The 21,676-nt window shown below is 46.1% G+C and overlaps 2 protein-coding genes across 5 annotated transcripts; one reads left to right on the forward strand and one right to left on the reverse strand.

Annotated features, from left to right (window-relative positions):
- Positions 1-96: 96 nt before the first annotated feature.
- On the forward strand, positions 97-10,187 carry MGME1 (mitochondrial genome maintenance exonuclease 1). 4 transcript variants are annotated; one of them, XM_069799872.1, is made up of 6 exons: positions 97-247; positions 1,597-1,788; positions 4,902-5,503; positions 6,695-6,917; positions 7,390-7,522; positions 8,752-10,187. In XM_069799872.1, the coding sequence occupies exons 3-6, from the start codon at positions 4,966-4,968 to the stop codon at positions 8,884-8,886; spliced, it is 1,029 nt and encodes a 342-aa protein (XP_069655973.1). In that variant the 5' UTR covers positions 97-247; positions 1,597-1,788; positions 4,902-4,965; the 3' UTR covers positions 8,887-10,187. The 4 variants fall into 4 exon arrangements, with proteins under 4 accessions (XP_069655973.1, XP_069655976.1, XP_069655974.1 ...); XM_069799875.1 differs by having other exon boundaries at positions 228-247; positions 1,617-1,788; XM_069799873.1 differs by lacking the exon at positions 97-247 and adding an exon at positions 277-375.
- A 1,463-nt stretch (positions 10,188-11,650) lies between these two features.
- On the reverse strand, positions 11,651-21,303 carry OVOL2 (ovo like zinc finger 2). Its single transcript, XM_069799877.1, has 4 exons — positions 20,971-21,303; positions 20,062-20,252; positions 17,638-17,827; positions 11,651-13,828 (listed from the first exon to the last, which is right to left on the reverse strand). Exons 1-4 carry the CDS (start codon positions 21,068-21,070, stop codon positions 13,518-13,520), a joined length of 792 nt encoding a protein of 263 aa, XP_069655978.1. The 5' UTR covers positions 21,071-21,303; the 3' UTR covers positions 11,651-13,517.
- Between the last annotated feature and the right edge of the window lie 373 nt (positions 21,304-21,676).

The raw sequence follows: 21,676 nt of genomic DNA on the forward strand, positions 1-21,676 counted from the left end.
TAGAGTTTTCCAAAGAACGGTCAAGAAAAGCGGGAGAGAGAAGGCACGCCCCCCTCATCACCGCTCTCGGCGGCCCCAGCGCGGGGGCGGGGCCAGGGCTAGCGGCGGGGCGGAACGACAAATCCCAGGAGGCCGCTGGGGGCGCGCCTGCGCACTGAGCGCTTTGGCGGCGGCGGCGGGCGGAGCGCGCCTGCGCACTGGTGGCCGTGGCCGTGGCGGTGGCGGTGGCGGGAAGCGCGGCGCTGAGGTAACTGACGGTCGCCTTGGGTTTCCCCTCTCCGGGGATTGATGTTCGTGAGGGAGCTGGGGTCGGCTCGGTGGGCAGCTGCAGCGCGGGGAGGAGAAGGCGGACTGGGGCTGTTCGGCCGCTGATAGGTGTGGTGGTGAGGTGAAAGGGTGCTCCCTTCAGCACCCGCCGCTCTGCCAGGCCTGGGTTAGCTGAGGGAGAGCTGCGGCCTGCCCTGGCTGCTGGGCCTGCAGCTCCCTCCTCCCGTGGCCTACCCCTGCACCCCAACCGCACGCTGGGCAAACGTGTGCCCTCCCCCTGCTCCCGGGTCTGTAACCTCATGGCGGGGCTGCCCAGGGCTGGGTGGGCATGGCCGCGGAGGCAGTGGGGCACGCCGGCATGGAGCAGGGCTTCTTGTCCAGAATGACTTATGTCTGAGGGAGTGAGAGGGAAGCATAGGCTATCTAGCCCTATCTGGGATTTTCAGGCACCTGTGCCTACGCAGAAAGATTGTCTGTCTGCTGGAGGGGACTTGCTGGTCACCTGTATTGGGTCAGCTCTTTCATGATTGCTTTGCTAAAAACGCTAAGACTGTGTTACACCCCTGTTTCCCACCAATTACCTTCCCAGTGCTGAAGCTTGTTGTCCCGTTGGTCCAGTGTAGCTCTCTGGGCTTGTGCTTTAAACTGGGTTGCTAAATTTAAATATCCTTTTTCTCCCTATGCTCTTAACTTCCCAAAAGAGGGGGCTGTATTTTTGACCTGTATAGGTTCGATGATGTAGCTTACAAACTGCAGGGAGCCAAGGAATAGAGGTTGGGGGCAGGGAATGGGCAAGTGTGCAAAGTCCTAAAAGTGATATAGCTGTCAAAGCCCTGCATTATTAAGCTGTACTCAGAGAAAAGAGAAAGCGGTCATTCCAACCAAGAAGATAGGTTACTGTTGCCTTTCTACATCAAATAGTAATACTTCTTCCCAGAGAAAAGCCTGTGATGTTAACTTAAAATTATACCTTCATCAGTGGATTTGCTCTCCTCGAATTAGGGACACAGGGCAACAGATCTGTAACTGTGCTTAGTAGTGCTCTTTCTTATTACCTCGGAAGTAAACTAGTGCTTTTGTTTGCTTGATAGGTGACTGTGGAGAAAAAGCTATACTGATTATTGTCTGAAATCCTAGTTGGAGGAAGGTTTTTATGGATTTTTCTTAAGTAACCCTTTTTGTTTCCCTCACTTAGGCCACTAATTCCTATCCTGGAAAAACTTCCTCAGTTGTGTTAGTGCAGTTGTTGTTGGAGCTGCAAAGCCAGCTAGGTTTGGAAACTTAAGAGAAGTCCTCCTCCTTCTTTGTTTTGTTTTGTTTTTTTCCCAGGTTATTTTATTTGTGTTCAGCTCACCAGTGTGGCTCATCATACAATACTTGAAGCAGTTCCACCAGTCTTCGAACACAAACCATTTCAGAGAGAAGGGAGATGCTTCCCCAGAGAGAAATATCAATTAAATTCTGCTCTTTATATACGAGAGTAGATCCAGACCACTCCAACTCCGTTTCTTTCTTATAAACGTAAGTTATTTGCACGCAAATGCCACTGATTTATTCCGCTAGACACAAGCGTTCTTTAGTTCTTAGCAGTCCTAAAACCTCTTTCCTTTTGTAGAACAGCACAGCAGCTGATAAACTCTCCCTTTCCTGGTGGTTCATTTCATAGTGTGCACAAACATTTCCACAGATATTACTCCAGAATGATATAGGCTGTTAAATTTAAAATTCCTACTAGATGTTACTGAAACACTGCATTAGTGTTATAGTAAATTAGCTTTAGGGCTCATAATATTGCATATTTTAATAGCCCTGTGATTCAAAACACTGATCTGGTATAAATTCATTCCTTAAAAAATGTTGAGGGGGCAGCTTACTACAAGTGAACTTTATGCTGAATCAGGTATCATCTTGATTCCTGCAGCTGACATAAGGCCAGAATAAACTTTTTCTTTTGTGCTCTGGCTAATGTCACAAACACACAGTCATTGACCCAGCATTTATTCTGTTCTGATTAATACACTTGGGTAAGCATATTAGTGGTCATCAAACAATAGCCTGAGAAACTAGAAGCTTGGATACTATTACACTGGAATAAGAGGGTTTTTTTTTCCTGTTTTGTTTTTAAATCACAGCTTCAGCAGCTCTATTTAGAGGTAAATGCCAAGAGAGGAGAGATTAATTTTTCTGCACTGCTTTTCATGATGAAAAAATACGGTGAAGCAATTTGCTTATCATATTAAAGCCTGACTTTTACATATCTCTTTGCTGCTTTTACTGTTGTTACCTCCCACAGCAAACTGACACCTGTTGTAATGTGCTAGCATTGTTCATTATTTGTTTTTCAGCAAGGGGCAGATTCTGTCAGATAACTGATCCCATTCCAACACTGAAAAATCTACTAAAAACTGTGATAGTCTTCTGAGAAGAATGAGTTGCTGTAAATCCTGGCATAAATTTGGTTATGTTTCACCTAAATTTATAAAACTTCCTCACATGTCCATGAAATGAAGCAGGGCAGAACTTAAGTTACAGAACATAGACAGTCCAATTTCTTGCTGCTGTGTAACCTGTCTAAAGCAGGTTGTTCTATTTTTTGGCAAAACTTGGATGCTTTTGTGGCAATAAAATTGTTGAAGTTGTCTGGTTTGTCCTTTCATAATGTATGTGACTGCACTTTTCTCATGTGCAGGCAGGAGAGTAGTTTTGACAGCAGTCTGAAGGTCAGGGAACGCGCAAAGGGTCATGTCCATTCTTGCTGTTGAATACTGGAAAATGAGAAAACACGTGCAGCTCCACCTAGCCCTAGTTCTGCTGGATAAGGAAAGCAGATTTAGATTTGCTTTGATATTAAGTATAATGTAATGATTAAAAAAAGGGAAGTGACACATTCAAAGTATCTTAAATGGTAAGGTTTCCCTTGTAAGGTAAAAAGTCAGTAGCAGAATTAACCAGTTGGTACTTTCATTATTTTCCTCTGTAACTCTCTTATGGACAGTGAAGCAGTTTTTAAATCATTAACTATTTTGATTGATATGCATTGTAATTGTAGGGAACCCTTACTAAAGACTGAGTGAGACCATCTAACAACAGTAAGGCAAATCTGGCTGCAGGGTACCTGGTACTGGGTCAGAAATGCCACTGCTACATGACACACAGTTCTGGTCCAACCTGATTGTGTTTTCCTGGTTCAGATTTGCTTTTGACAGATTAATTTTGTGTCGGGTTACATGCCATTAGGTTACAGAACAGTTATTATTTGCCCAAACCATACAAAGTCAGCATGAAAATGTAAAGCCAGTAAAGAAAAAAGCAGTGTATCTGCCTACTCCTGATTAAACTTCTACATCTGGATGGTTTTGTCCTTCACAGATGAAGAACAGTATTTATGGAACTCAAGTCCAAGGTCTCAGCCTGTTGTTACAGGATGCCTTGATCTAATCAGCTGTAGCTGATACAGCCCCATTTTTGCAAACTGTTCTGTGTGACACATGCCTTCACCCACACATTGGTGTCACTGCAGTTCTGCATGAGTGCAGGATCTGCCCATACAAAATAACTCCTCCTACTCTGTGGGGCCTACGGCTTGGACAGTGTATGAAGTGCTGTGTAAGAAGCGTGGGGAAGGAAAAGAGTGATGTTAAAGTATTGTCAGGAGCAAAATGCTGATGTTAGTTGGCAATGTGCATTGTCTGTATTCTTTGTTGCAGTGGATGGAAGGGAACTTTGTAATGGTCTCAGTAGGAGAATAGGGCCTCAATTCTGCAAGTATTTAGTGTTGATTTAAATGTCACTATTCGAGTATTTACATGTTATCCATGTGCGTTAACTTTCCTAGGACTTAGCACTGCAGTTACAATGCAGTTTTGAAAGCTATGCTGTGAACAATGTTTCTGGTATACTGTTTTTGCTTTTAAACTTCCTAAGTGTCTTAGAACACAACTATGTTTGAAACTCAGTTTAGAAAAAGTACTTTTATGTTTTACTCTGATCTTTAAAAGATTTATTTGAATCTGCAGATACTTGCAGTACAGCTGGTTTCTCTTTGGCTTTCCCAGTCTCGTGTCTCCCAATTTCAGAATGCATATACTGCTGCTGTCTGCTTTCTCCTAGGTATACAAAAGAAAAACACGTTTTTATTCTCCAAAAGGCACTTTGTCCCCACACTCCCCTTAAGTTGGGCATCCACTATAAACTTGCATGTTTTTAATACCTAACAACAATGGATTTGCTTCATTCTCTTCTGCATAGCCTTTTTTTTTTAATTATTATTTCCCCCTCCATCTTTTGGGGGGTTGTTTGTTGCAGATCAGTTTTTTGTGTCTACTTTCATGACACTTCTGATACTGTTGCTGTAAGAGCATCCTGTGCTGCATCTTTTGCTACTTGCAACATCTTTATGTGTTTGTCCTGTTTGAAATTTTGCAGAGCAGCACCGGTTCTTTTTGGGATTGTTTCCTCTTTCCATTGCTTATTGGTTCTTTCTCTTATTGTATTATTTATCTGAAGGAATTTCGGTGGCATAAAGCGTATGAAGACGCTTTATGACCATAGCAGTTCTTTGTTTGGCAAAGGGCAAAAATGGGTTGGTGGTGGAGTTTTATGACTCTGGAAATCACAAATTTCTTTTCCCACAGGAGGAAAATATGGTAACCTACAGACTGTTCCTAACAGAAGAAAGAAAACTTTAACTGCTCACAAATGCTTCTTGTCAGAATGAGATTCCTACAGCTACTGTCCAGGAAACCGGGGAAACTGGAAATGCTTTTTCAAATACCTTTTTGCCAAAAGCAATTCCCATATATGTGTCTGGCTACCTCTGCGTGTCTCTGTAGTAAGAAGAAAAAAACGAACAGTTATGAACAAGTTGACCAAGAAAAATACAAGAACTTGGTCTACTCTGTTACATCTTACAAAACCAGCGCCCAAACACCAGAGACAATACTTGAAGAAGACAATTTGTTATATGGGCCACCGGATAAACAGAGACCTCCAGTTAAAGCTGAAACAAAAACTCCCAAGAACTGCGTTCCTTTAATAAACCCCAACAAGAGAATTCCTCTTCTCAACAGTGATTCAAACCTCCCCATGAAAATTGCTTTGCAAAAAACGAAAATGCCCAGTGTTACCCGTATTCTTCAACAGACTATTTCTCCGCAGCAAGCCTTTTATCTGGAAAGATGGAAGCAGAAAATGATACTGGAGCTTGGAAAAGATGGTTTTGCAGAGTATACTAAAAGTAAGTAAACACAGTGCGATTGCCAAGTAGAAGCAATAGTCTGGATAGCTGGCTGGGATGCGCTAGCATAGCTGCAGTCTCTGGCCCTTCGAGTCAAGTGTTTTGGAAATCCATCAAGTTGTGTCCGTTTCAAGGGGAGAGAGTATATTATGAGCACACCTGTTACCAATGAATCTAAACACTGATCATTGTTCTAGGACCACTAAAATGGATTTAGAAATGTGTGGGACATGAGAATTAGACTGTAGACATTCTTTGCTGTACCCTACCTGCCTCTCCTTTATTTTTCCATTTGTTAGCATCTATTTACAAATAGATGTTTTCCAGCTGATGTTATTGAGCCTGTTTGCAGATACAAAGCTACTTTGTAATGAGGTGGAAATAAGCATTCTGAAATCATACCATCTTGAGTGTTTAAAAACCTATGTATCTTGCTGTTTATGTTGCAGTTCTTCAGTAACTAGTTTATCCAGTATATGTAGCCTCTTCTATGAAATTGCCATGCATTTAGAGGTTTTCATTTCATAAGACCTACAAAGGTGACTTCCTCCAAGCTGTAGGACTGAAGGGGATCTGGCAGGACCTGGGTGATAGTAGGTAGCCTCTTGTAGCGAGGTTGATAAATACCCAAGCGCTGCTTACATAAATTATTATGCTTTTTAAAACTGAGTATCCTGTGTTTATGCTTTTTGAGTTACTAAGCACTTCAGTGAATAAGGTGGCATAACAAACCTTACATAACTGTTTAAAATTTATCTTTCCTGGAATCATTTCTGAGATAAGCCCTTACTCCTGGAACTATGCCCACCCATTTCAGGAGGAGATTAGTTCCATTCAAATGAACCAATACAGCAGAAGAAGCAAATGCAGCAAAAGCAGCCTAGAATAATATTTTTAATTCATAGAAATTTGCAAATGCCTTTGAATAAAGAATAAATTAAAAATCATATTTTGTTTCTGAGTAATTAGCAAGACCAAAAAAGTACAGTAAGCATTAATGTAAGAGATACTCTAATTTCACTGGTGATGTTTTATTTTTCTGTCTCATTCCCTTCTGTTCCCTGCATCTTCAAGCTTTCAGTACAAAAACAGGACTGGTTTAAGAGCTATGTTGTGCAATATCTAGAATACAAGTCCATCGGGTATTATGAGTAGTGTCTAAAATGTGGGGTTTTTTCACATTTTTCTTAGACCTTTTCCTCCAAGGAGAGCTCTTTCATGCAGCTTTGGAGTCTATATTCCTGTCTGAAGAGATGGCAACTAAGGAGCAGAGAGAAGATGTTGCTATTTCCGGCTACTTATCAAGTGTGCAGCATGTCTTAAAAGATATCAGCGAAGTGAAAGCTCTAGAAAGTGCAGTTCAGCATGAGACTCTTCAGTATCTGGGCCTGGTAGACTGCGTGGCTAAGTATCGGTGAGGTACTGGTTCTCTAAGAAACCTGATAATGCCAGTGTTGCATGGTGCTCTGTGGCACATGGGAGGCTGTGTCCCAGGCTGGAGCAGGTGTGTTGGTGAGGTGTTGGGGGGAAGCTGGATGCATCTCTAAGAGCGGCGAAATGGATGCACTCCCCTGGATGAACCTGATGACAGAAGTGCTGTTGTTTCTTGTGGAGAATTCCTTACTGGGGCAGGGTATGAGTGACGCAGGGTTAAGTGATCCTCAGCAGTTGCCAGGAACTGCAGCATATATATTAGTTAAGTCTTGATTTTTGAGATCTAAGCTACCAATGTGGAAAAGACATGCTTAAACATAATAATGAGCAACATGACATCAGGGTGAAACGGGCAGAGAGTGATACGACTTTCTTTGCTGTCTCATCCCTTACTTTTTACTTATAACTAAACTTAAGTTTAAAATATTGTCCTATCTTGTTCTCTTCTGCAGAGGCCGGTTGTGTGTGATTGACTGGAAAACTTCAGAGAAACCAAAGCCATCTCTGAAGAATACTTTTGACAACCCATTACAGGTTGCAGCGTATATTGGAGCCATAAATCATGATGCCAATTATGACTTCCAGGTCAGTAGGCCTGCTACTTGCCAAGACAAGCAGCAGCACCCACGTTATTTTCATTTCTCCCCACCTACTGCCTTTAGCACCCACTGTCCATCATGGAACTGTTGGTAGGATTTGTAACAAAGCAGCCCAGTCTTAGATCAGGATAAGCTGATGTACTGTGAAATAACTCCAGTACTCTTGCTAATCCTGCTGCCTTTGCCTGTCAGCAGTATATTTTCAGTGGTTTTAAGGAACTGCTCAGTGGGACTGAGGGATGCTCAGTGTCTTAGGAGGTCAGGTGAACTGACAGTGACTTGGCGTCTGGACAACCCCCAGTGCTTTGTTCTGTGTGGTTTTTGCTTATGTCAAGAGTAGGAAGGGGGAGAAGAAGTAAAGCAAAAGAGCCTGCAAACACGGAAATGGGGTGGGAGGGCATTGCTTGCATCATGTGTTGCTATATCCCACTAGCAAATGAGGGACTAAGTGATTTACTTGGAGTGTTTGGAAGCTGTATAGTGTTTCCTCAGAGGAAAGCAGTGTGTTGTAAAGACTCCAAACGCAATTCTAGCCAGGCCTGCTTGGTCTGCAGGATTGTTATTTCAATGCAAATCATTGAAGGGGGGGAAATATAAAGCAGAAGAGAGCAGAATAATTCATAGGTTGTGCAAAGGACTTTCTAGAATACTACAGAGGTCAGCAAACACAAGCACTTAACAGGCATGATCCTTACAGAGTGAAATACAGGCAGTAATTCTAGAATTCTGCTATTAGCCTGCTGTCACCCACTGCTTTCTCTTCATGCCAGTGGCTGTTTTGAATTTGGATTAGATGTTTGTCAAGTATGAAAGATGTCAGAACACACCTAAATAACCATTTCCATTCAGACTGATGCTGGAGAATGGCATCAGTCTGGTTATATGACCCCAGGCAAAACCTCATCAGTCGCTGGGAACTTTACCAGCATCTGCAAGGTTTAAATAGACCCTATCACTCTGATACTCAGAGTTCGAGTCCTCTGGTTTTCACCGAAGTCAGTCAGAGCTTTGGACTCTGACTGAGTCTTTGGAGCATTTGAATGTTAGTTTTCAAGTATTTTATGGTGAATTACTGCTCTTTTTTTTTCCCCATTTCTTATTTAAGATACTTATATGTTAAGAGGACATTTTGCAGTGAGGTTTAGTTTTTAGAATTGCTGATTGAAGTTGCATACTAATGTTGAATTTCTGACAGCCTTCTGTTTTTAACTGTAGGTTAGTTGTGGACTCATTGTGGTTGCCTATAAGAACGGCTCCCCTGCGCATCCGCATTTCATGGATCCTGATCTGTGCTCACAGTACTGGAATAAGTGGCTTTTGCGCCTTGAAGAGTACATGGACAAAAACTGACCTGAACTAAGCTATGCAGAGGCAAGTGGTCTAAGCACAGACCCGAAGCAAGAATCCTTTGTTTAATTCTGCCATTTTAATACACGTTCTTTTTTGAGTAACTTTGGCTAATTTCTTAATATCAGGGTTGTCCCTGCCCCGCCCCCCCCCCCCCCCCCCCCAAAAAAAAAAAAAAGCAAGGACGTTTGGAATGGGGAATGTGTATTTACTTATGTTGTAGGTGACTTAAGTGGACCAGGACAAAGTCAACTTACTTAATCTCAGTTTTTCCCCACACAGTTTATACAACCTGAGGTTGATAGAAAAGTTTCTATTGTCAAGTTAAACAGTTCAAATCAAATCATCCTTCTTTTGTCATTTTTGAAAAAAAAAAATGTTGCAGAACTGAGGCTTTGAAAATGAAGTTGGTGAACTAAAGCAAAACGACATCTGCATTGTCTGAGCTGAAAGAAATGCAAACAATAAACAAATGAATATAGTAGGCTGGATTTCAGTCAGCTTAGTTCTTGCTCATCTCAAAGGTATCTATTAAGAGGCTTGTTACTATTTGTGGTTTTTCTTACAGCAACAACTGGAAAAACTGCACTAAGAATTATAACCAAAGTTCTCATAAGCACTTATTTAAAATATTAAGGCAAAGTTATCACTTAATAGAAGTGGCTTAGGAACAGAGGGACAGAATTATAACCAATACCTTTAGAAATTTCCAGCAACTGTTCTGAAAGGTAGAAGTTTGACTACTTGTAGTGGCTCCTCCTGCAGGTTTCTTAGCAGGCTGTGCAGCCCACATAAAGACTGAGAGAGTGTAAACGGGCTTTGTACCTTAGGTTGTGAGGTTCTGTGCAGGCCAAATCTGCAACTGTCTTGAGTTCTCCTGACTTCGCTGTGGGTCTGAGCTGACGACGAGCCTACCCATGTGGAATGATCTCCAGTGTCAAGTTATAGCGTTTGCCAGTGCGAGTAAGTTTCTTTATAAAAGTAGGCTTGTGACTTCGAAGCTGAGCCTTCTGACGAATGAAGAGCCACTGATTGTTTTTTGGGGGGTTGGTTTTTTGTGTGGTTTTTTTTTTTTTTAAATGAGTTTGTGAATAATTGTTCTAAACCAGAAGTTACTTTTGAAGCTTGTTTTGTAAAATCAAGTCTATAAGACACAGAATAAGCCTTGCTGATGTCAGGCGTTATTGCTTTGTGTTGCACACCCGGAAAGCTTTTTTTCCTCGTTCTTTGTTTTCTCTGAATTGTATGTATGAGTTTTCATAATACCACTGCAGATTACAAATAAAAATACAACCAACCCGTAAGCTTCAAGAAAGTCAGCCAGAACTGTACCTAAAAAAAACAGTGGGCGGGCTTGCTGCTGAAGAAACTTAAACCTCTGTAGCGCTTAATCTTCTGCTCTTCCAGAGTACTGAACTGTGGAAACCTGTGCAATGAAACTTAGTTATAGTGGTACTTGCTTATTTAAACCTAGTCTGGTGATGTTTTGATTACTCTGTGCTTAATTAGATTTCTATCTAAAAAGACAAACCATGGAGACTGAGAAACTGGGTTCAGAGATGACTAACCACGACAACGCTGCATGAGTGCTCAGAAGTTCTACCCGTTTTACAAGTATCTTCCCACATCACAGAATTTTAGCAAGTGGGTGGTTCAACGTCACTGAACACGGTCAATTTTTTGTGAAAGATAGCTCTGTGGATACAAAGAGGGTGGGTATAAGCAAGAGGTAAGATGCTCTGGGCAGAAGCAGGAGGTGATAAAACATGCTGAATTCCCTGTGTTGATTGGGATGGGATAAATCAAGAGCGCGTGGAACAGTTGGGCAATGTTTGGGAGGGATTGCCACCTTCATCAGTGCATCATACAGCCACTAGATGTCTGAACCATGTAAGATTTCAGCCTCGTCCTGCCTCCTAGTAAATAAGGACAAGTCTGGAGCCTGGGCAATGTGGGCACCTGTTGGCTTCATCTGTGTCCATTTGTTTAACAAAAGCCTTGTGTCTGAGGAATGCTGCCAGCTTCACTGGCAAGGTCAGTTTGTAAACCTAGCTTTAAGTCTCAGATGAGTTTGTACCATCAGAGAGCCAGGAGAAAGCAGACAGCCTTCAAAGACAGCAGCGGTGGAAGTTACTCATGTCTAGGACTTCTGAAAGTCTGGCTGCCTTGGGAGGCACAAGCTAGTGCCAGTTTTGTCCCATAACAGAACTGGCAGATGGCTGTCGCCAGTGTCATGCAAAGTCAAACCCGCTTTGTGACCACTTCAAACTAACTTGCCAGACTGTTAAATTGATGTGCCCAAGGCATCTGCTACAGGCACTATCTGTCCTCTGCAGAAAAACCAGCCAGACATACAGACACAAACAACACATAGAGACACAAAATGTGTCTCCAGCTAGATAAGGAGGTTTTCAGCTGCACCTCCACTGCTCCAGTGTAAGGGCTGAGGTTTCAGCAGAGCTAAGCACACGAATCCTTTGCAGTTAGGTGAATGCGAGTCACTTTGCTCAGATGGACTGTACTGAACAGTCCCACCTAGGAGCTGAACTCAACTGTTAAGTTTCATGACTGAGACCTCACTGAGAGGGCTACAGGGGAGTGTTGCCAGCACAATTGGCTGAACCAGCTGTTAACACTTTTCTTAGCCAGGCAATTTTGTCAATGTATTTGCAAGCACGCAAGCTGCGCTCGGTGTGAGCAACCTTCCATTTATACTATTCAAAAGTATTCTGCAAACTTTACCATTACATAGGATGACAAGTTTGTTCTTTACACAGTAGCATCGCTTTATTATCCTTGTTTTCAAGGTCCCAAGCACCAACAGTTGTGCTGAATAAAGTATTCATATCATTAGAAATGCTTTAAAACCCCTAGAAGCTTTTCCCCACAAAAACCCAAGCAGATGCCTGTACAAAACTGAGGCAAATTGAGAAGATTTTTACAATTCTTGCAGAGATGCTCAGAATCTCATTTTAGTAGTAATGACTATGAAGGTCCTGGCTATGACTCTGTGTTTTAGGTGGGTTACTTTTCAGCTGTTGTTTCAATGTACATAGAATACAGCACATCCTCCCCGAATGTAATTTTGAGCACGGAATTAATTTTTGGAATTTATGAATGAAATCCATTAATTGTTATGCATTTTAATTGATGTAAAACCTGTTTGGCAGCTGTGTCCATTAAGTTAAGAGACAAAATAACATGCACTTGGACCAGAGCACTTTGTGGTTGCTGAGGAAGTTACCACCCCACCCTGTCGCTCCTAATTCAGACGCCCAAGTGCCCAGTAAAGGCTGCAGCAGTTTCTGAAGAGTCTTAAATTGTCAGGTGCTTTCAGCAACATGAGTTATGTGGGCATCCCTCTCCTCTGTTTTTTTAAATCTCTAAATTCACACTCGATAGTCCCTGTAGGCTACCCTCTTGGTTGTCCTGGGTCAACAGGAGCTGGAGCAGGACTGTAGGGGAAGTCCAAAAGCACAGAGGTGTAGTACCAGTCCCTCACCATCATCGCTACCTCCTTCCCTTGTAGCATCAGTCTCACTAGGAGCCTTCTAAACTGACTGGTTACAGAGAGGCCAGATTTGTGCCTACAGTTTTGCACTGATCTCGTGAGGCAGTGACAGTCTCCCTTTTCACTGCCTTGCACTGCTCTGTTGTATTAGTGAGCAGGCACTTGATGGTTAAAAAGAAAAAAATCTCCAAGAACACACACACACGCACACACACACGCGCCCCCCCCATAAAATACACACAAAATTGCATTTCATCACGACAGAAAATACATAGCTTCAAGTCACTGAAGTGTTTTCTTTGGGTTTCTGGGTTGATATTGATGTATGTTAGAAGGCTGTGGTAATAATCCCCAAAGCAAGCGTGACAACTCCAGGAACATCAGAGTTAAGGTTACACTTAAATCTAAACATGATAAAAGTAAGTTCACAGTTTGAAGTACCTAAAACACGACTTTAAGTCTGCCCTGGAATAATGTCATTTGCTAGTAGAGAAAAAGTTCTAGGGAGGAAAAAGTTCTGCATCCTTTAAAAAAAGTTTCAGCTCACCTTGGATCACGCTTCCATAAACTGTGAGTGTACTGCACAGGGGGGCAGAGTTAAAGCTTATCTGTGCATTTTAACTTATTTACTGATACAATGTAGTCCTGTTCTTAAGACCATTTTAATTCATTTTGCATAGAACAACGTGCTAGTAGCTGCTCTTACACGGCACTTTTCACCCAAACCTCTCAAAAGTAGTTTGTACAGGAGGCAATGGTTATTATCTTTACAAAATACACTGGGGAAAGGTGAACTTATTTGTCAGTGGCCACTCGGACGTGTGGTAGAGCTGAAACAGAAAACGGGTTGCCTGAATGTCAGTTCAGTAAACATTCCATCCAAGAGGTGACAGCCTCTTCCAAGCTTTCCATTTTTTTGGGGGCCAGATAAAAATGCCTGATGTTTGCATCGTATATGGGAATATTTGTTTCAAGTTGAGGTTCTACCAACATCAAGAGAGTCCCATTAACAGAAGCATCCCTTTCATTTCAGGGATTTCTGTCAAAATTGGTTTTAAAAAAATAATATATATATAGTCCTACATGTAAACTTCATTCCTTTAGACCACTGTAATCCACCGTGTTACTCATCTTTGTCATCATCTTTGGAGTTCATCTGCAGAACAGGGCTCAGTTTGTTTTGCAAAACCGCTGCAAGTTTTTTTGAGGTTTTTTTCAGGAAAGCGCTTCCGGGGTGAACGTTACTAACGTGCAGGTACAGGTCCTCCTGCGTGGGGCCTGTGTAGCCGCAGTCTTCGCACACGTAAAGTTTATCTCGCCTCTGTTTGTAGGCGTATTGCTGCTGCACGCCATGAATCTTCTTAAGGTGGGACTCCAGGGAACAGCGCTGGGTGAAGGCTTTGTTGCAAACCTCACATTTGTAAGGACGAATTCCTGCAACAAAAAAGACAGTGATTACCATTCTGATTTATGTTTCTTACAGCTGACTAAAGAACAGGCTAAGAGCAAGGCTCTGGCATATCAGCTATTGAGCAAATACCTAGCAGCAGGGAGCTACTAGCCTGAGGAACTGTCTAAAGAAAACATCTTACTTACAGGATAAAATTTTCATGAATGGGTTGATATATTTAGGCATAGAAAACCTAGAAACATTTCAAGAAGACGTAGGCAGACGCTAACAGGTGCCCATCGGCGCTTTGGTACTAAAGAAGAAGCCGTTATCAACTCTTCTAAAACTTATTCCTTTAGAGTCCCGACTTTTTGAAGTCCTCTGATTACATAAAACCATTGGTTTCAGCTAACCTTTCATTTTGGCTTTTATAATGAATGAAATCTTGTATCTCGGTAAGATGTTAATTTTTCTCTTTTAGTGAGCAAAGCTTAATGAGGCTTCAGTGAACGGCAGCCCAACGTGAACATACAGCAATCACAGTACTTCAAAGGAGTGAGAGCGTTTTCGTAGAATATAGATTTGATGATTGAGATTACAAGCTCAAGTTCTAGAAGAGAAGTGCATTAAGATGAAAGAAATACATATGTGTGTCTCTAGAGGAGGGACAAGGGGCTGGCTTGTGATTTGAATGCCTGAGTAGTTTTGTTCAGTACAACCAACATTACAAAAAATACTGAGCAGTAAAAAGCATCCATTTTAGCACCAATCAACACCGATTTAACAACAACCCCCCCCAGTACTTGAATGGCAAGTAGCTGAGGGTTTAGCGACAGTTGAAAAAAACCTAAACCAGTTGTGATTTTACTTACTAGACTAGCTCAGTAAGTTTTCAAGCAAACACCAGTCTTAAAGTTGATGCAAGGAGTTACCTCAACCCCTCTCTTTTCCCGATGAAGGGTGAAACGTGAGCGTGTGGAAGATCGCACCTATAGTGAGCCAGGCAAAAAAAGGCAAAGCACACACATCCATACAGGCAGTTGGAACTTCGTAATGGCATTGTGTTAAGTTCACCACTCAGTCGCTGATCTTTCTACTAGAAATCCAAATGAATTACACATACCAATAAGCAGCATCTTGATTGCATTTTTGCAAGTCTTGTAGAAGGAGGTTATCCCAGTGCACCGGCTTAAACTATCAAGACTACTTCAGTTACATTGAACTGCAATTGGAGAGAAACTCCAAATCTTCATTAGAATTCACACACAGAAGTGTATCCTTTACAAACAGTATTTTGGGTGCAGTTTCATGCTCCTCTGAAGGCCACTTAAACCTTCACCATCCTTGGTTCCTGCTGCCAACAGTGCTTCACAGACACGAACACAAGCACAAGAGGGATAGTGCCAGGATGGCACAGCCCATCACGGTCGCGAGAACCTCTTCATTACTTAGGAATCATTTAAAAATTTTATTTTACTGTGTATATTAGTTACTTTTTAATGTTTAAGTCTGCTTATGCCATGAAGCTAGACTGGGACATGTGGCTTTCACTCTTTCTGACGCTACCCTACTGTTGCACAGTCTGCTTACAAACGCTGCACGACAATTTCCACTGAAACACCGACATTCAGTAAAGCACATGTAGGTGAGCACCCGTAGCTACAAAATAAAGCCCACGCTACCACTTCCAGCTCAATGTCTTCTTTTTAACATTCAAATATAGCCCAGCTTTCCTGAACAGCAATCAACTTTGACATAAAAGATGTCACCACTTTCAGAGGCGCCGTATTTCAGCCTGGAAAAGATACACGCCAATACAATATTGGTACCACTGCTGCAGCCAGCCATCATCCCCCTCCACGACTCAAGGCATCAGACAAATACAGTATATGTGAGCGTTCATCCTGGCTTTACACTGGAGAGGAGAAATAGTGATGCCAGATTTCTTCTAGTAAATTTGGGGACAATCTAACCATAAGATTCACGTTTCCAGGACAGTGGGTTTTCACTCCTGTCCAGTACAAAGATCCTTCTTCCCTTCCAGTTTCGCGAAATTGGCTCCACTCCTGCAGAGCGAGTTCACCCCTACCTGCCACAGCATACATATATTTTTAGCTTCTGAACAGAGACCCTCTTGGATTTAGTTTCTGAATCTCAAAGGATGAGGAGACAGGTTGAAAAATCACTTCTTTCAGAGGCACCGACTCTGCACTTCGGCCATACCCCAGCAGCAGCTCCCTGCTCGCAGCCAGCAGCTTTCCTTTCCACATGAAAGCTTTACAAACAAACCAAACCAGCCCAAAACATTGGCTCCGGCCAACGCTTTCCCATCGAAACGGGCGGCATTGTTTTCATGAGCTCTACTGCTAAGAAACAGCTTCTGCTTACCAACATACTTGCATCACCTCTAGCAGTTCGCCTGGTTAATGGGGCCTAAGCCAAAACAGGGCCATTGCAGAGTAAGCCGAAATAATTGGCAGGTCCCATAGGTAACCGCAGATCTGGAAAAGTTGGAACGTGCCTGGGAGATGCGGTGGATGCATCTTCCAGGTGCCCGACGGTGCAAAGTCCAAGCCTCCTGAGCAAAGCCAGGTTGGCCTGCCAGAAATCATCTTGCTTGGTGAGGATGGGGTTGATGTGTATTTAAGCCATCGCTTCCACTAAGGAACAGAAACAAAAAGGCAGCCTTCTCCCTGCTCCAGGTTAGGACAACCACTTCTGTGACCAGCGAGCTGGATCTGAGGCAACCGATCCCGTTCAAAGAAACACAACTGCCGCTATTTGGGGTGGGCTCAGGAACCAACCCCACTGCAGAGCGGCCACGGAAAATGCATCCCTCCAGCCCGGGGGAGCGATACAGGAGCAAGAGCGAGCAGAGCAGGGAAAGAGACAATTTTTCTTACTTCCAGTGCCATCATGGGCTTAAATCACAGCACCCTCCATTGTGCTTGTACGCCTGGTGTAGATGCAAGCAGGGAGGAGGGAACTAGCCCAGATTCAAGGCAACTTTTTTACCTGCTGCCCCCCCAATTCAGAGCAGGAACCGCTGTCAGGAGATTTCTCAACCCATGCTGTGGCCCGTACAGCGAGTGAATAGAGACTGGTTAGGCCGGCAGACAAACTGATCTGGACGGCGAGACGTGCAGAGCGAAACGGCTCCGAAAGGGATTGGAGAAGCTGGTAGCCCGAAGCAGGCAGGGATGCAGCACACAGGATTAGCAGAAGTCAGGTGTGTTGCCTAGTTTCCGTAAAGAAGCTGGAGGCACCGCATGAACCACATTCTGGCTTCTCCAGACAGTGCCAAAGTCCAGCCATAACCCCATCCCGCAGGACGGCCAGCGGGGAAGGTTCGCAACGGCTAAAAACCAAGAAACTGCTGCTCGTTGCCTCTAGAGGGCAAAGCATTTTCATCCACCGCCTGCCTCCACTCACCCGTACGCGCTGGACTCGCAATAACATGTGGTGAGTTATCCCAGGTGGGTTATCCCAGGTGGGTTATCTTGGGTGGGTTATCCTGGGTGGGTTATCCCGGTCTCGCTGCCCCAGGCACGGCAGCACGCAGCTGTGTCTACACCGGATCTGGATGGCTCATGCACCCACACTGCTTCACACAGATTTCCTTAGTTCTCATCAGATTTCGTTAGTCCCAGGACTTTCATCTGTCCACGCTCAGGTCCTTCCCTTTCCTCCACTGCATCTCCGCTATTTTTTGCAAACGTCGTTTACCTGGGTTTTGTATTATTGTCTTGCCGGGTTACCCTCACCCTCTCCTCGTCCTTGTCCCATCTCACCCCTTTCTGCAATCTCCCGCTACCCAGAGCCGCCCGCAAGCCCCTGGGGATCGCGTTCTCACCGGTATGGGTCCGGACATGTCTTTTCAGATCAAAGGTGTCGTTGAAGCCTTTTCCACAGAAGGTGCACAAGTGTCTCTTCACCTGGCTGTGACACTTGATGTGACGGTTGAGCATCCGCTGCAAGCGAAAGCCTTTGCCACACAGCTCGCAGCTATGCACCGTAGCGTCGTTACAGGTGCCGGTGGTGAACTAAGGAATGGAAGAGGACTGGGTGAGTAGGCATCGAGATGACAAAGACCGACAGAAAACAAACAAAATAAGAAGGGATGGCTTATTGTGGCGTTAAAAAATTCTTGGGACATTAATTCAAAATGAAAAGTGAAAGCATTTGGGAGATTCTTGCCAGGTGGAACCTTCACGCTTCCCTTGCGATCAAGTAAGTGGCTGACTTAATGTGCACGGCTTGGGACTGATGCAACGCTGGCCGGCTTGGCTTCAGGGATTCAAACAAAGCCCGTGTGGTGGATGCCTTCCAGAGGAAGGGACCCTCGTCCAGCTACATCCATAAGCACTCGGGCTCAGGCTATGAGCACCTCTCCGTGGGGTTGCGTGTGTGCTTGCTCCTGGATGGAGCCGGGAGCCCTCCCTGGCGTGAGAAAGTTGGACTCATGCGGTGCCTTTGCCAATCACCCTGCCGGCTGCTATGGGTCCCTCGAAAACCAGCCAGCGGTAGAAAAAAAAAGGTAGGTTTGGCGAGATAAACCAAAGGCACGTTGTGCTGACTCAGCAGAGACCGAAACAATGGCACTAATCTCCTCCCGGTGGTCTCCCTGGCTCGTTAATTAACGGCAGAGTGTCATTAGGGGTTAATCTCTTCATTCCTGCTCCTAACACCAAAAATATTGCGCCAACACCATGACCTAACTTGACTAAGGGAGACACTGATGATTCAGCTCTTGGGAAAAGTGTTCCTGAGAAGGAAAGCTTAACGTCTGGCAGATGCAAATACTTTGCTATTAGTTTAATTATTTGCGGAGGAGCGGACGTGCTCGCCGCTAGCCGCTCAGGATGGGGGAAAGCCAGCGGAGCAGGCGGCACCGTGCACACACATCCATCGGCTCTCGTGGCGCTTTTGAGGAGTTTCTGTGGCACGCTGAGAAAACCCAACTCTGCCGAAACGAGGTTTCGCTGTGACAGTCGCTAATAGCCCAGGTTAAATTATACAAAGTAGGTTAAAGTCAAACAGCAGCAGGGCAAGCTCTTCACAAAGAGAGGAATATGTTTGGGGTTTCTTTTTCCCGAAGAGCCAGTTATTTTTCCCAATTCTCCTCCTTCGCTTACTACCGAAGCAATGCTACCTGAAATTGTAGCGAAATACTTAAAAAAAAAAAAGGCAGCTGTGAAACCACGAGGTGTGAAACTAGAGGGGGAACTGGCTGGGAAGTAGCTGTTGGGCAACAGGTAGGACTCCACCTCATGGGGCCGCATATAAGCAGGGTGAAAACCTAGTGTTAATCACGAGATTAATAACATGGTGGCCGAAAGGCTGTCAATCCCAGCAGAGACAGTGGGAATTTTTACAGCTCCATCCAGCAAAGCAACAGCCAGGGTTTAACGAGGTGTTAACTAGCCACTGGTAAACACATCTCCTCCTTCTTAGCACTGGGGTGGCCTGGCTCCACCTCTGCTGAGGGGAACCCTGGATGTTCAGAGGTGGACGTGGTCCTCCCACCCCATCCGCATTACCACCGCGCTTCAGGAGCTCCGTCTCGGGTACCACGAGGAGCCCGTCAGCGATTTGCCTTCTTGGTCTCAGGAGGGAAATCATCGCTTGGCTCTGCCCAGGGGACAGCCAGACAGCCAGAGCTCCTGCCCATGCAGCGGAGAGGCTCTTCAGCAAAGTTAATGGACAGATAATTGCTTCGTTTCACCCAAGCCTGTGGGTCCACCTCAAGGTCTTTCACAGCTTCGGAGGAAGACCTTTTCCTAGCTGCTATCTTGATACGTCAAGAGGGTGGGGGGGGGCAGCGGGAAGATTCACCACACAGCCCCCCCCTTGGCGAAGGCTCGACTACAACCTGGAAGGCGGCCTTTTAAGGAGGCCCCACGTTAAGGAACGAGATCCACCCACGCCCGGTGGGGCATGACTTCTAGCTGCCAGGGCTGGTCCTTCCTGGCTGGGTTCAGAGCTCCTGCGGGACCCGAGCCAAGCAGGTCAGGGGCAGCATGTCCCAGGCAGGGGTAAGGGAAGGCAAAGGGCACTGGAAGATTACGGTACGTCGCTTACGAGGTTTGCCCTGCCGCCGCCATCCTACGGCTGGCCGCTTTCGCGGGCCTCCGTCTCGGGGTGTGGGATGGGTGCCGTCACCTCTAGCGGAGAGAGCCCAAGGGACTCTTGTCACCCAGCGTCCCCATCCTTGTAGCGGGGTCACCCCATCACCGGGGAAGAGATGGCGTGGGGCGGGGAGGGTACAGACGGTTACCTTGATTTTCGACCTGACTGCGGGACGCTTGATGGCCAGGTCCAGCAGCATCCCCCCGGCCGTTCCCATCTCTCCGGGAGCGGGTTGGGGTGTCGGGGGATCGCTGGGTTCCGCATCCCTGGTCCCGCTGCTCCCGCTGCTCTCCAGGCTACAGCTGTCCTCGTAGCCCAGCAGCACGCAGCCGATCCCACCTGCAGCGAGAGAAGCCGGGGGTCGGTGAGGGTGTTGTGGGTCGGAGCAGGGGGATGATGTGATTAAAAAAAAGGGGGGACCGGGGGAGGTGGGAGCCGCCGGTGTTTAACCTGCGGGCGGGCCGCAGGGGGGGGGAGGATCCGCGGCTCCCGCTGCAATCGGAAACTCAAACACGAACGGTCCCAAAGTTCAAACAAGGCAGCTCCGCCGCCTTCCCGTTATACCCCGGGCAAGGGCAGGAGGAGGAGGAGGAGGAGGAGGAGGGAAGGGGGAGGCCAGGAGTACATCCCCCCCCAGGTTCTTTCTTCTCCTCCCCCGCCACCATTCTCATGCAAAAGAGGTTTCCCACCTTCCCGGACACACGGACACGGACACACAACCCCCCCCCCGCCCCATGCCCGGGGGGGGGTCCCCGAATTGGGAGATGGTGCCAGCCATGGGGGCTGCATCACCCAGCGGGGCCGACACCCGCTTTCCCCCCCCATCCTATCCCATCCCATCCCATCCCATCCCATCCCATCCCATCCCATCCCATCCCATCCCATCCCATCCTATTTAACAGCCCTCCCCGACCCCTCCGCCCCCCTCGGGGGTTTTCCCCCCCACCCTGGGCCGGCAAAAATCCCCTCCGCTAGCTCACAGGGACCGAAGCGAGGACTGGGATCCTTCCTTCGTCCCGGTGGGAAGCGGTACCGGGAAAAAAAAAGGGAGCCGTACCTGGGATGTAGGTGTCGGCTCTCTCCTCGTCGGGTAACCCATCCCAGCTCCGCACCGCCGGCTGCGGGCTCCGACGCTTTACCAAAAAAGCTCTGGGCATGGCGAGGGCAAGAAGGGGAAAAGGGGAGGGGGGGGGCCCACGGCTGGGCACGGAATGGAACGGGAAAGAAAAGAAAGGAGCGGTGGTTTAGGTCGTTCCGTATGTCCCCCCCCCCTCCCCGCCCGCCCGCCGCAGCCCGCGGGGAGCGGGACCGCACGCACCGGGCAGAGCAAGCGAGGAGCGGGGAGGGGAAGGGGAGGGGAAGGGAAGAAGCTGGGAGGAGTGGGGAGGGGGGGGGGAGAGAGAGAGGAAAGTTTCATAAGGTGGAATAGAAAAATGCACCAGGAAACTTGGGAAGGAGCATGCGTGCTGCAAACATAACGGTGTCAACAAGTCTGCTTACCTGTCCGACCGGTTGGAGCAGCTGAGCTTTGTTCCAGCCCTTCCTAAGGCATGAATGTTTGCAAAAGAATTTAACGTCTGAAAATAAAAAAAAAAAAAGGAGGGGAGCCCTGCCGTCGCTGCCTGCCCGCTCCCGGGGACCGGACCCGGTGCCGTATCGGGGGGCCGGGGGTGCTCCCCGGCCGTGGGTGCGGGTCCCGGGGAGGAGGTGGGCTTGGGGGCTGCTCTGAGGGTCGGTCCGTCTGTCCGTCGTCCCCCTCCCCG

This window comes from Haliaeetus albicilla, chromosome 13 (genome assembly GCF_947461875.1).
Source record: "Haliaeetus albicilla chromosome 13, bHalAlb1.1, whole genome shotgun sequence".
Classification (NCBI taxonomy): domain Eukaryota; kingdom Metazoa; phylum Chordata; class Aves; order Accipitriformes; family Accipitridae; genus Haliaeetus; species Haliaeetus albicilla.

What these genes read in the sequence shown, in the direction of transcription:
- MGME1 (XM_069799872.1), top strand. Translation starts at nt 4,966, where the DNA reads ATGCTTCTTGTCAGAATGAGATTCCTACAGCTACTGTCCAGGAAACCG. An exon ending in TTTTGCAGAGTATACTAAAA is followed by an intron (nt 5,504 to 6,694) that starts GTAAGTAAACAC and finishes CATTTTTCTTAG; the next exon opens with ACCTTTTCCTCCAAGGAGAG. An exon ending in ATGCCAATTATGACTTCCAG is followed by an intron (nt 7,523 to 8,751) that starts GTCAGTAGGCCT and finishes TTTTAACTGTAG; the next exon opens with GTTAGTTGTGGACTCATTGT.
- OVOL2 (XM_069799877.1), bottom strand. Translation starts at nt 21,070, where the DNA reads ATGCCCAGAGCTTTTTTGGTAAAGCGTCGGAGCCCGCAGCCGGCGGTG. An exon ending in AGCCGACACCTACATCCCAG is followed by an intron (nt 20,253 to 20,970) that starts GTACGGCTCCCT and finishes CTCTCGCTGCAG; the next exon opens with GTGGGATCGGCTGCGTGCTG. An exon ending in CAGTCAGGTCGAAAATCAAG is followed by an intron (nt 17,828 to 20,061) that starts GTAACCGTCTGT and finishes TCCATTCCTTAG; the next exon opens with TTCACCACCGGCACCTGTAA.